Source organism: Salmo salar, chromosome ssa09 (genome assembly GCF_905237065.1).
Source record: "Salmo salar chromosome ssa09, Ssal_v3.1, whole genome shotgun sequence".
NCBI lineage: Eukaryota > Metazoa > Chordata > Actinopteri > Salmoniformes > Salmonidae > Salmo > Salmo salar.
The window spans coordinates 61,823,373-61,837,080 of record NC_059450.1 but is presented as its reverse complement, the minus strand read 5'-3'; the positions used below and the strand labels follow the sequence as shown (position 1 = coordinate 61,837,080).

General features: G+C 45.0%; 1 protein-coding gene across 1 annotated transcript in view; it reads right to left on the bottom strand.

The window, feature by feature from the left end:
* Positions 1-13,708, bottom strand: part of LOC106611600 (leucine-rich repeat, immunoglobulin-like domain and transmembrane domain-containing protein 3) — a 28,522-nt gene extending 14,814 nt beyond the window's left edge. The window contains exons 1-2 of the mRNA XM_014211989.2: positions 13,428-13,708; positions 11,559-12,025 (exon numbers count right to left, since the gene is read on the bottom strand). Coding sequence (XP_014067464.1) covers positions 11,559-12,025; positions 13,428-13,543 — 583 coding nt within the window. The 5' untranslated portion in view covers positions 13,544-13,708. The remainder of the gene's footprint in view (positions 1-11,558; positions 12,026-13,427) is intronic.

Here is a 13,708-nt window from a genome sequence, read left to right as displayed (position 1 = left end):
AATAACGTCACTTTAATAATGTTTAAATATCCTACATTACTAATCTCATATGTATATACTGTGTTCTATACCATCTACTGCATCTTGCCTATGCCGCGCGGCCATCGCTCATCCATGTTTGTAATGAGCACAATGTGAGACAGAGCTGGTTTAAAGTGCAGGGTGCAGCAGGTGTTTATTTGTAAAGGACCACAGGAGGAGGCAGGTAGCTGGGTCCAGAGGCAGGCAGGTCATACACAGGGGGTCCAAAAAGGCAACAATACGGTCAGGGAAAAAGACTAGTAACGTCGTACGGAAGATCAGGCAATAGGTTGATAACAAGAAATCCGCTAGGCTAAAGTACAGGCAGGGAATAGGCAAAAGGCATCGTTAGTGAGGCAGGAAAAAACTATTATACACGGGAGGATCAAAACAACGGGGAAAAACAATACCTCACAATGATGGGGTGCAAAGAACGGAACTAAATAGTGTGTGATAATGACATACAGGTGTGGGAACAGGTGATCAGAATTCAGGTGATTGGGATCTAGAGCGTGAGCTGCGTTCAGGGGATCTATGTGTTTGAGATTGTGGGCTGGAAAGTGAGCAGCGTTCAGGGGATCTACGTATTTGAGAGTGTGTTGGAAGCAGACGTTACAACGTTATACAGTAAGTACTGTATATTATTTATAAGGCCCCTTACCTATCAACACTTGCCACAAAGGGCACATAATTCAAATGTAGCCTACATTGTGAACAGTAAGACTATAATGAACAATAGAAAATTGATTCGTTAATAATTGCCTCTGTGTTACAGTGGTGAAGGACAAAACACTAACATGACAGAATCCAATTTTGTTTTGTTTTTCAGATATTGTGTCTCCTCCATACAGAGGAGAAGCCTGTAGGATCGCATGTTGGCCTTTCTGTGGCTGTTGGCCAAACAGCAGAGTTTTTGTGGTGTTTCCGACCTCTTTGCAAAGGGAGGTCGGAAACACCAGTAACTGCTCCAAATAGTAGATGGCCTGAACCAGCTGATGACCACCTACATAAAGTGACAAACACCCACCCAGTTTCTAGTTCTGGAGGCTCAGAGGGTTCCCTGGTGTGATTGGGTGCATACATGTTGATGGCACTCACATTCCCATCAGGGGACCTTCCGAAATACGGGATGCCTACATAAATCGTGAAGGCCAGCCCAGCTTCCAGCTGCAAGCTGTGTGCGGCATGGCTATGCGGGCAACGCTGGTTCTGTGCATGATGCATGCTTGTATAGAACCAGTGACGTAAAGGCCCACCCTCTGCCAGAGCATTTACATTTACATTTAAGTCATTTTGCAGACACTCTTATCCAGAGCGACTTACAAATTGGTGCATTCACCTTATGATATCCAGTTGAACAACCACTTTACAAAAGTGCATCTAAATCTTTTAAGGGGGGGGGTTAGAAGGATTACTTTATCCTATCCTAGGTATTCCTTAAAGAGGTGGGGTTTCAGGTGTCTCCGGAAGGTGGTGATTGACTCCGCTGTCCTGGCGTCGTGAGGGAGCTTATTCCACCATTGGGGTGCCAGAGCAGCGAACATTTTTGACTGGGCTGAGCGGGAACTGTGCTTCCTCAGAGGTAGGGGGGCCAGCAGGCCAGAGGTGGATGAACGCAGTGCCCTTGTTTGGGTGTAGGGCCTGATCAGAGCCTGAAGGTATGGAGGTGCCGTTCCCTTCACAGCTCCGTAGGCAATCACCATGGTCTTGTAGCGGATGCGAGCTTCAACTGGAAGCCAGTGGAGAGAGCGGAGGAGCGGGGTGACGTGAGAGAACTTGGGAAGGTTGAACACCAGACGGGCTGCGGCGTTCTGGATGAGTTGTAGCGGTTTAATGGCACAGGCAGGGAGCCCAGCCAACAGCGAGTTGCAGTAATCCAGACGGGAGATGACAAGTGCCTGGATTAGGACCTGCGCCGCTTCCTGTGTGAGGAAGGGTCGTACTCTGCGAATGTTGTAGAGCATGAACCTACAGGATTGGGTCACCGCCTTGATGTTAGTGGAGAACGACAGGGTGTTGTCCAGGATCACGCCAAGGTTCTTAGCACTCTGGGAGGAGGACACAAGGGAGTTGTCAACCGTGATGGCGAGATCATGGAACGGGCAGTCCTTCCCCGGGAGGAAGAGCAGCTCCGTCTTGCCAAGGTTCAGCTTGAGGTGGTGATCCGTCATCCACACTGATATGTCTGACAGACATGCAGAGATGCGATTCGCCGCCTGGTTATCAGAAGGGGGAAAGGAGAAGATTAATTGCGTGTCGTCTGCATCGCAATGATAGGAGAGACCATGTGAGGATATGACAGAGCCAAGTGACTTGGTGTATAGCGAGAATAGGAGAGGGCCTAGAACAGAGCCCTGGGGGACACCAGTGGTGAGAGCGCATGGTGTGGAGACAGATTCTCGCCACGCCACCTGGTAGGAGCGACCTGTCAGGTAGGACGCAATCCAAGCGTTTGCCGCGCCGGAGATGCCCAACTCGGAGACGGTGGAGAGGAGGATCTGATGGTTCACAGTATCAAAGGCAGCAGATAGGTCTAGAAGGATGAGAGCAGAGGAGAGAGAGTTAGCTTTAGCAGTGCGGAGAGCCTCCGTGACACAGAGAAGAGCAGTCTCAGTTGAATGCCCAGTCTTGAAACCTGACTGATTAGGATCAAGAAGGTCATTCTGAGAGAGATAGCAGGAGAGCTGGCCAAGGACGGCACGTTCAAGAGTTTTGGAGAGAAAAGAAAGAAGGGATACAGAGCAGTACTACCTCTTGGGCTACTGCTTATCCCCAAAGCCTGGATCTAAATGTGCCATTCAGGGACAATGGTCAACTATTGGACGAGCATAAGAGATTGAAGCAGATCCACAGCTCCACCCGAGTTCAAATTGAGACGTCCTTTGGGCTCTTAAAGTGCAAATGGAGGAGGCTCCAACTTCTGAACACGCTGCTGCTGGAGAAAATCACAGATACCATCGCCAATGCTTGAGTACTCCACAACATTTTTAAATGTATTTATTTAGCCTTTATTTAACTGGTTCTCATTCAACATGGTCCTCATCCATTAGGGCAGTACCAGTCTTACAGTACCAGTCAAAAGTTTGGACACACCTACTCATTCAAGTGTTTTTCTCTATTTTTACAATTTCCGACATTGTAGAATAATAATGAAGACGTCAAAACTATGCAATAACACCAAAAGAAGTGTTAAACAATTCAAAATATATTTTAGATTCTTCAAGGTACTGTAGCCACCCTTTGCCTTAATGACAACTTTGCACATGCTTGGCATTCTCTCAACCAGCATCACCTGGAATGCTTTTCCAACAGTCTTGAAGGAGTTCCCACATATGTTGAGCACTTGTTGGCTGCTTTTCCTTCACTCTGCAGTCCAACTCATCCAAAACCATCTATTTGGGTTGAGGTCATCTGATGCAGCACTCCATCCCACATCTTCTTGGTCAAATAGCCCTTACACCGTCTGGAAGTGTGTTGGGTTATTGTCCTGTTGAAAAACAATTGATAGTCCCACTAAGCGCAAACTAGATGGGAGGGTGTATCGCTGCAGAACACTGTGGTAGCCATGCTGGTTAAGTGTGCCTTGAATTCTAAATAAATCACTGACAGTGTCACCTGCAAAGCACCCCCACAACTTCGCACCTCCTCCTCCATGCTTCATGCTGGGTACCACACATGCAGAGATCATCCATTCACCTACTCTGCATCTCACAAAGACACAGCGGTTGAAACCAAAAATCTCAAATATGGACTCATCAGACCAAAGGACAGATTTCCACCGGTCTAATGTCCATTGCTCGTGTTTCTTGGCCCAAGCAAGTCTCGTCTTCTTATTGGTGTGGTTTCTTTGCTGCAATTTGACCACAAAGGGCTGATTCACGCAGTCTCCTCTGAACAGTTGATGTTGATGTGTCTGTTACTTGAACTCTGTGAAGCATTTATTTGGGCTGCAATTTCTGAGGCTGGTAACTCTAATGAACTTATCCTCTGCAGCAGAGGTAACTCTGGGTCTTCCTTTCCTGTGGCAGTCTTCATGAGAGTCAGTTTCAATATAGCTCTTGATGGTTTTTGCGACTGCACTTGAAGAAACTTTCAAAGTTCTTGAAATGTTCCGCATTGACTGACCTTCATATCTTAAAGTAATGACAGAATGTCATTTCTCTTTGCTTATTTGAGCTGTTCTTACGGACTTGGTGTTTTACCAAATAGGGCTATCTTCTGTATACCACCCCTACCTTGTCACAACACAACTGATTGGCTCAAACGCATTAAGAAGGAAAGAAATTCCACAAATTAACTTTTAACAAGGCTCACCTGTTAATTAAAATTCATTACTGGTGACTACCTCATGAAGCTGTTTGAGAGAAAGCCAAGAGTGTGCACCGCTGTCATCAAGACAAAGGGTGGCTACTTTGAAGAATCTAAAATATACTTAGATTTGTTTAACCCGTTTTTGGTTACTACATGATTACATATGTGTTATTTCATAGTTTTTGATGTCTTCACTATTATTCTATAACGTGGAAAATAGTAAAAATAATAGGTGTGTCCAAACTTTTACTGGTTCTGTAGACGAAGACCATGTTGTGGCATATAACATTCAGCCAGTCCCTGATCCTGCAGACAACAGAGTGGCCCTCCGGAACCAGGCTGTCCAGAAGAGGGATAACATAAAGCACCTGCTCTACAAAAATGTATAATTGTTGTTACATTTTTTCTGGTGTCCATGTTTAAAGAAATAGCACTTTCAATGGTTGAGGTGCTTGACATCCTGTAGAATGTAATGGAATATAATAACTTTTACAGAAATAACTTTATTTTGCAGAGGGAGCAAGATAAGAACTGACAGGGAAAACAGACAAACATTTTCTATGAGATTGCATACATAAAATTTAAAAACTATAAAATTGAAAAACATAAAATAATTGATTTAATTGACTATAAAATTGAGAAACAATGATCGACTTCAATTAACAATCACTGCTCATGAAAAAATAAATAAGTATTTACTTCAATTTCACAATCACTGTTTCAGGCCTACAATAGATACTTCTATAATCTAACAATATAATGCTTATCTTTATACAAAATATTTGGATAGAAAATTTACAAATTAGCCTCCTTCTGTACATCTATATCTGTATGACAGATGCAGTAGCCATCTGACATAAATAAATGCATGTCGGTGTCGTAGCATGCCACCAGCATATCTCTCTCTCTTTCCCTATCTCTCTGGGGTTAGGCCTAAGCTTCTCTTCCTTTATATAGGCTATATATAATACATGACCAAAAGTATGTTGACACCTGCTCGTCAAACATCTAATTTTAAAATCATGGACAGTAATATGGAGTTGGTCCCCCCTTAACCTCCACTCTTCTGGGAATACTTTCCACTAGATGTTGGAACATTGCTGCAGGGACTTGCTTCCATTCAGCCACAAGAACATTAGTGACGTCAGGCACTGATTTTGAGCGATAAGGCCTGGCTCGCAGTCGGCGGTCCAATTCCTCCTAAAGGTGTTCTATGGGGTTCAAGGTCAGGGCTCTGTGCAGGTGTCACGTCCTGACCAGTAATAGTTTTTTTTGGTTATTATAGTTTGGTCAGGATGTGGCAGGGGGTGTTTGTTTCATGTGGTTTGGGCTATGTATTTAGGTAGAGGGGTATTTGTTTTATATGGTTCGGGGTGTGTGTGTATGTAGAGGGGTGTTGGATTTATGTGTTCCGGGGTTTTTGATTTATGTTCTTGTTTTGTATTCTAGGGTTTCTATGTTGTGTATTTCTTTGTTGGCCTGGTGTGGCTCTCAATCAGGAACAGCTGTACATCGTTGTTTCTAATTGAGAGTCATACTTAGGGAGCCTGTTTTCCACCTGTCCCTTTGTGGGAGATTGTTTTTGCACTGCTGTGTATAGCTTGCGAAACTGTCGTTCTTTGTTTATTGTTTTTTCGTGTTCACCTATAAATAAAATAATGACGAGCACGCAACCCGCTGCGCCTTGGTCTTTACCCTACAACAACCGTGACAGAATCTCCCACCACAAATGGACCAAGCAGCGGGGTAAGGAGCACGAGGAAGAAGGACGGACATGGGCGGAGATGAGGATGAGCATTTCCAGGGCTATGGAGGAGTTAAGGGAAGCCGAGAGGCAGCCCCAATAAAACATTTTGGGGGGGCACACGGGTAGTTTGGCTGGGCGAGGATTAAGCCCCAAGCCAAATCCTCGTGCTTTTTTTAGGCAACATATGACTGGACAGGTCCCGTGCTTAGGGGTAATGCGTACTATGGCGAGGCCAAGTATTTTCAGGCCGGTGTGCGCAGTGCCAGCGCCCCGCATTTGCCAGTGGGAAGTGGGCACTCAGCCAATACGGGCGGTGCCAGTCCTGCGCGCGAGACCGCCAGTGCGCCTCTACGGTCCAGTGTTTCCCGCTCCTCGCACTAGCCTTGAAGTGCGTGTCTCCAGTCTGATACCTCCACTACCAGCCCCACGCATTAGGCTTCCAGTGCGTCAACCCAGTCCAACTCGTCCTGTTCCTGCTCCCCGCACTAGCCCTGAGGTGCGTGTCCCCAGTCTGGTACCTCCACTACCAGCCCCACGCATTAGGCTTCCAGTGCGTCAGCCCAGTCCAGAGTGTCCGGCAACAGTACCTCGTCCAGAGTGTCCGGCAACAGTACCTCGTCCAGAGTGTCCGGCAACAGTACCTCGTCCAGAGTGTCCGGCAACAGTACCTCGTCCAGAGTGTCCGGCAACAGTACCTCGTCCAGAGTGTCCGGCAACAATACCTCGTCCAGAGTGTCCGGCAACAGTTCCTCGTCCGGCACCGAGTGAGACGGCCTACAGTCCGGAACCGAGTAAGTCGGCCTACAGTCCAGAGCTCCTAGAGTCGCCCTACAATCCAGAGCTCCCAGAGCCCAGTCCAGGGTCTTCAGTGACAGACCTCAGGCAGAGGTATGCAGTGGGGGTGGTTTGGTCCGGTAGGGGATTAAGGCCTGAGCCTAAGCCACCTACACTGTAGGAGGTTTGGGGAGGGGGGGTGTAGCACAGGAGCCGTCGGTGACGGCAGCCACCCTCCCTTCCCTCCCTTCAGATTTGGGATTTATTTTTGGGGGGGTTATTTTTGGTTATTTGTGTGAGGTGCTCCGGGGTCTGCACCTTTGGGGGGGGTACTGCCACGTCCTGACCAGTAATAGTTTTTTTTTGTTATTATAGTTTGGTCAGGACGTGGCAGGGGGTGTTTGTTTCATGTGGTTTGGGCTATGTATTTAGGTAGAGGGGTATTTGTTTTATATGGTTCGGGGTGTGTGTGTATGTAGAGGGGTGTTGGATTTATGTGTTCCGGGGTTTTTGGTTTATGTTCTTGTTTTGTATTCTAGGGTTTCTATGTTGTGTTTCTTTGTTGGCCTGGTGTGGCTCTCAATCAGGAACAGCTGTACATCATTGTTTCTGAGAGTCATACTTAGGGAGCCTGTTTTCCACCTGTCCCTTTGTGGGAGATTGTTTTTGCACTGCTGTGTATAGCCTGCGACACTGTCGTACTGTCGTTCTTTGTTTATTGTTTTTGTGTGTTCACCTATAAATAAAATAATGATGAGCACGCAACCCGCTGCGACTTGGTCTTTAACCTACGACAACCGTGACAGCAGGCCCGTTATCCCACACCAATCTCGACAAACCATTTCTGTATGGACCTCACTTTGTACAGCCAATTTTTATGCGCTATGCTCTTCAGCACTGGGAGGTCCCGTTCTGTGAGCTTGTGTAGCCTACCACTTCGCGGCTGAGCCGTTGTTGCTCCTAGACGTTTCCACTTCACAATAACAGCACTTAGATTTGACTGGGGCAGCTCTAGTAGGGCAGAAATTTGACGAACTGACTTGTTGGAAAGGTGGCATCGAATGCCATCATTGTAAATGAGATTTTGTTTTTAACTGACTTGCCTAGTTAAATAAAGGTTAAATTACAATAAAAATGACGGTGCCACGTTGAAAGTCACTGAGCGCTTCAGTACGGGCCATTCGAATGACAATGTTTGTCTATAGAGATTGCATGGCTGTGTGCTTGATTTTATACACTTTTGACTGAAACAGCCAATACACCAATTTTAAGGGGTGTCCACATACTTTTGTATATACACTGCTCAAAAAAATAAAGGGAACACTTAAACAACACAATGTAACTCCAAGTCAATCACACTTCTGTGAAATCAAACTGTCCACTTAGGAAGCAACACTGATTGACAATAAATTTCACATGCTGTTGTGCAAATGGAATAGACAACAGGTGGAAATTATAGGCAATTTGCAAGACACCCCCAATAAAGGAGTGATTCTGCAGGTGGGGACCACAGACCACTTCTCAGTTCCTATGCTTCCTGGCTGATGTTTTGGTCACTTTTGAATGCTGGCGGTGCTTTCACTCTAGTGGTAGCATGAGACGAAGTCTACAACCCACACAAGTGGCTCAGGTAGTGCAGCTCATCCAGGATGGCACATCAATGGGAGCTGTGGCAAGAAGGTTTGCTGTGTCTGTCAGCGTAGTGTCCAGAGCATGGAGGCGCTACCAGGAGACAGGCCAGTACATCAGGAGACATGGAGGAGGCCGTAGGAGGGCAACAACCCAGCAGCAGGACCGCTACCCCCGCCTTTGTGCAAGGAGGAGCAGGAGGAGCACTGCCAGAGCCCTGCAAAATGACCTCCAGCAGGCCACAAATGTGCATGTGTCTGCTCAAACGGTCAGAAACAGACTCCATGAGGGTGGTATGAGGGCTCGACGTCCACAGGTGGGGGTTGTGCTTACAGCCCAACACCGTGCAGGACGTTTGGCATTTGCCAGAGAACACCAAGATTGGCAAATTCGCCACTGGCGCCCTGTGCTCTTCACAGATGAAAGCAGTTTCACACTGAACACGTGACAGACGTGACAGAGTCTGGAGAGGCCGTGGAGAATGTTCTGCTGCCTGCAACATCCTCCAGCATGACCGGTTTGGCGGTGGGTCAGTCATGGTGTGGGGTGGCATTTCTTTGGGGGGCCGCACAGCCCTCCATGTGCTCGCCAGAGGTAGCCTGACTGCCATTAGGTACCGAGATGAGATCCTCAGACCCCGTGTGAGACCATATGCTGGTACGGTTGGCCCTGGGTTCCTCCTAATGCAAGACAATGCTAGACCTCATGTGGCTGGAGTGTGTCAGCAGTTCCTGCAAGAGGAAGGCATTGATGCTATGGACTGGCCCTTCCCGTTCCCCAGACCTGAATCCAATTGAGCACATCTGGGACATCATGTCTCGCTCCATCCACCAACGCCACGTTGCACCACAGACTGTCCAGGAGTTGGCGGATGCTTTAGTCCAGGTCTGGGAGGAGATCCCTCAGGAGACCATCCGCCACCTCATTAGGAACATGCCCAGGCATTGTAGGGAGGTCATACAGGCACGTGGAGGCCACACCCACTACTGAGCCTCATTTTGACTTGTTTTAAGGACATTACATCAAAGTTGGATCAGCCTGTAGTGTGGTTTTCCACTTTAATTTTGAGTGTGACTCCAAATCCAGACCTCCATGGGTTGATAAATTGGATTTCCATTGATTATTTTTGTGTGATTTTGTTGTCAGCACATTCAACTATGTAAAGAAAAAAGTATTTAATAAGATTATTTCATTCATTCAGATCTAGGATGTGTTGTTTAGGTGTTCCCTTTATTTTTTTGAGCAGTATATATTATTTAAATGTAACACTCCACTTGAGCCCCCCCCCCCAATACTTAACTAAATACAAATCTATAAATGGTATAGTTAACACTGCCCAATAATAATTGTGGGATGTGTTCCTGTTATTAGTGGTCTGTGTTGGACATAGGGACTGGTCTGAGACCTGTGTGCCTGGACAGATTCAGACCTGAGGAGGTCCAAGTCTCCCCTAACCACTGATACAGGATCAAATTTATTCAACTTTCTAATGGTTAACCTTAGGCTTGTGTGAATGTTTATAATAATTGTGGGACTGGTTACATGTGTCCTTACGAAACAAGATTGCAATTCGAGTGCAGTATAACTGCGGTATGGTGCAAATACTGTGTCCAAAATAACATTAAAAAAATAATTTAAAAAAATAAAGTTTTTTACTGCAGTAATTTTGCTGTGTAACTGAAGTTGGAGTGCAGTATAACTTATTCCACAATTACTGCATCCAAAATGCCAAAGTCTACTGCAGTTAATGCACTTGTACTGTAGTTTCAAAACTTCTATTTTTTTGAAAGGGATCCTCCTCCGTAAAGGGGTGCAAGGTAACTGAGATGATAAATACTGTGTTGAAGACAGATAGTCATTCATGTTTCCTACTAGCTAACTATGGTGTCTGTGTCTCCTCACTTCATAACTTAACAATAATAACTATGATTATCTTGTAACACCTAACCACAGATTAAATGGGAAACCATTAGCTAGCTAGGTTAACTTTTACTGTTAGTTAGCTAGCGTTAGCTAGATCACATAACGTTGAATGGCTAACTTTATCTTCAGCTAGGCTATTTCATTACCAATATCCATATTTGTTGATCAACTAGAAAATGAACAGATGGGTATCTAGATAGCTAGCTAAGTAATTACACACTATACTGTTACTGTTTTGTGATAGTTAGCTACAAGTTGGCTTACCTTTTTCTCCAGTAGCCCCAAAACCTTGTTGTACATCTCTCTCACCTGTAACGTTACAACAAGTCAAGAGGGTCAAAAACGATGTAAAACCTAAACAAAATAATATGAAAGATCAATAGACGCAAAGTAGAAAAGCCATACATGTTGAATATAATGTCTATAACATTTAGTTCTTTAATAGATATGTAAATAATATCGACTTACTTGAATCCATCTCGGCAAAGTCCATTTTCTCTTCGTCGCCCGCTACCTTTTTGAGCTTCATTTCCACAAACTGTATATATTCATTTTACGTCCGAAAGCATTTGCTAACGTTAGCGAATATTCGCAAACTATTCTCCTTGTTGAACATGCCTCCGGTAACCTGTAGGTACTGGACATTAAAGTCCACTTCCAAAAGTTGTAGACATGATATTGATAGTCTGTTGATACTCAAAAAACTGTCTATAGTAGGACTTTCCAAATAAAGAGTTACCCAAATAGGTATTGGAACCTCAATGTGAAGATTGAAATATGCCTTTGGGTTAAAGTTAGGAGTCACTAAGTATACACAATGCATTTATGGGCTACGTAACGACCAAAAACTCTACACACTCCTATGCAGGTAAATCCCATCTTCTGTTATCTCTGAATACCTGCTTTGCTGTAGGGTTGGCCAACCCACCTCCTGGAGAACCACTGGAAGTGCAGGGTTTTGCTCCAGCCCTGCTCTAATACAACTGAGTCAGCTAATCAAAGTCTTCCTGAAGAGCAGCTGATCAGTAGAAGCAAGTTTTCTAGAGATGGGCAAAAGCATGCACAACCAGTAGCTAGTGAGGGTGTGTTAAGTCCTAACCTTAAACCCTCATCTCCATGTCACCCATTCACACCCTATTCTCAGTTATCTTACCTAGCACCACTTTCTGGGACAAGTTGGAGGAGACGGGCATTCCGTTGAAAGGCGGCCAGATATCCACGAAGTCCGAAGACAGAGTGGTCAGCTTGTTGCTGGAGATATCCAGATAGGTGATGTTGACCAGGTATGGGGTAGCCTCCACGGCCACAGTGGTCAAGCGGTTGTTGTGAAGATCCAGCGTCCTCAGACTGGGCATCTCCTTCAGGGACTTCCAGGGGAAGATGGAAATCAGGTTCCCGTCCAGACGCAGTTCGTGAAGGACCTTGAGGTTGTAGAAGGCGGCGGCGTCCACAGAGGAGATAGAGTTATAGGTGATCCACAGGTAGCGCAGGTCGTTCAGATAGTAGAAGGCCTCGGTGGGGATGCGCCGCACAGCCGTCTTCTCCACCCGCAGTTTGACCGTATCCACGGGGACGTTGACGGGGATGTCGGACATGTCTGGGTCATTGCAGAGCACCGATCTGAGAGGAACAGAAAACATGGACTTGGTTACATATGTTTGTTTATGTGTAACTCTGTGTTGTTTTTGTTGCACTGCTTTGCTTTATCTTGGCCAGGTCGCAGTTGAAAATGAGATCTTGTTCTCAACTGGCCTACCTGGTTATATAAAGGTGAAATAAATAAAATACTAAAATTATGCATACAAAAGAATGTGGACAACCCTTTTAAATTTGTGGATTCAGCTATTTCAGCCACACACATTGCTGACAGGTGTATGAAATCGAGAACATAGCCATGCAATCTTCATAGACAAACATTGGCAGTAGAATGGCCTTACTGAATAATTCAGTGACTTTCAACAGAGTGGAGGCTGTTATAGCATCAAAAGGGGGGACCAACTCCATATTAATGCCCATGATTTTGGAATGAGATGTTTGACGAGCAGCAGTCCACATACTTTTGGTCATGTAGTTTGCATCACAAATCTTTCCTCTCTCCGTTCCATGGAGTTATCATTTTTCTGGATTGGTCAAATCTATGGATCCATTACATAGCTTCGGCCTATCCAGTCTAGTCAGATAAGTGATTACAATCCGGGGGGTTCAGTCTGTGCCCTTGAGAACCACAGGGTGTGCAGGATTTTGTTTCAGCCCAGTAGCCTACTAAACTACCTGATTCATCTGATAATCTGGCACTTAATATGTTGAGTCATGTGTGTTAGTGCTGGGCTGGAACAAAAGCCCAGACAACGGACCAGGATTATAGACCTCTGAGCTGGATGGCGTGTAGGCTTATACTTTGTGCTTCCACCTGCACAGTTAATTTCTTACATACTTGTGGAACTTTAGAAAAGTTGTTCTATCATCCTTTTCCTTTATCTACTTGCAAACAGACTGTTTTTCAAGACTCCAAAAATGTTCCGAACTCTTGAATTCCGGTCATCCTAAACATGTGATAGGTATTGAGAGAAAAAAAAGTGCTCCTCTATTGAACTCCTCTATTGAACTAAGTCTAAGAGGGGCATTATGTGAATTATTAGAGAGCTTTGGATCATATGTTCTAATACTGTATATCTGTGTATTCAATCAAACCTACAATTCAGTTTCCAGGGGAAAACAAACAGCAAACCTCCTACACGTCTGCTAGAATGAATGAATGAATTTGATAAAAATTTAAATAAATACTGAGAAGGACCCACTGTCTTGACATAATAATTAATCAAAATGTAAATGTTTCGTAGTTGCCAGATGGCAAAACAGGTAAAATAATCATGATAAAACTCAATATGAATTATGATCATTATTATACATACATGGACCATTTTAAAAAGATAGTGATGCTGTATATCTGTGGAAAAGGGCCCAGATTACACTATAATAAAATATCTATAGACACCGTCCTCTAAGAAACAATTGTAAATACCTGGTCCCCGTTCCATCACTCCGTCCGTGGTAAACACAAGTGCACTGGGAAGGACAGAAGGAATGGGCCACACTGAAGCAGCACAGGAAGACATGGGCGTAGAGAAGACGATGCATGGTTCACCAAATCAACCCAAAGTGCTCACATCACAAAGTCAGGAGAAAGAGGAGAGGAAAACACATCCGAATTCATTTCGAAAGGTCAAAAATAACTCATCTTAGAAAGGAAAAAATATGAATAGTCACGGAGTCCTGAACACATAAGAAGTGCTTACAGGTGAT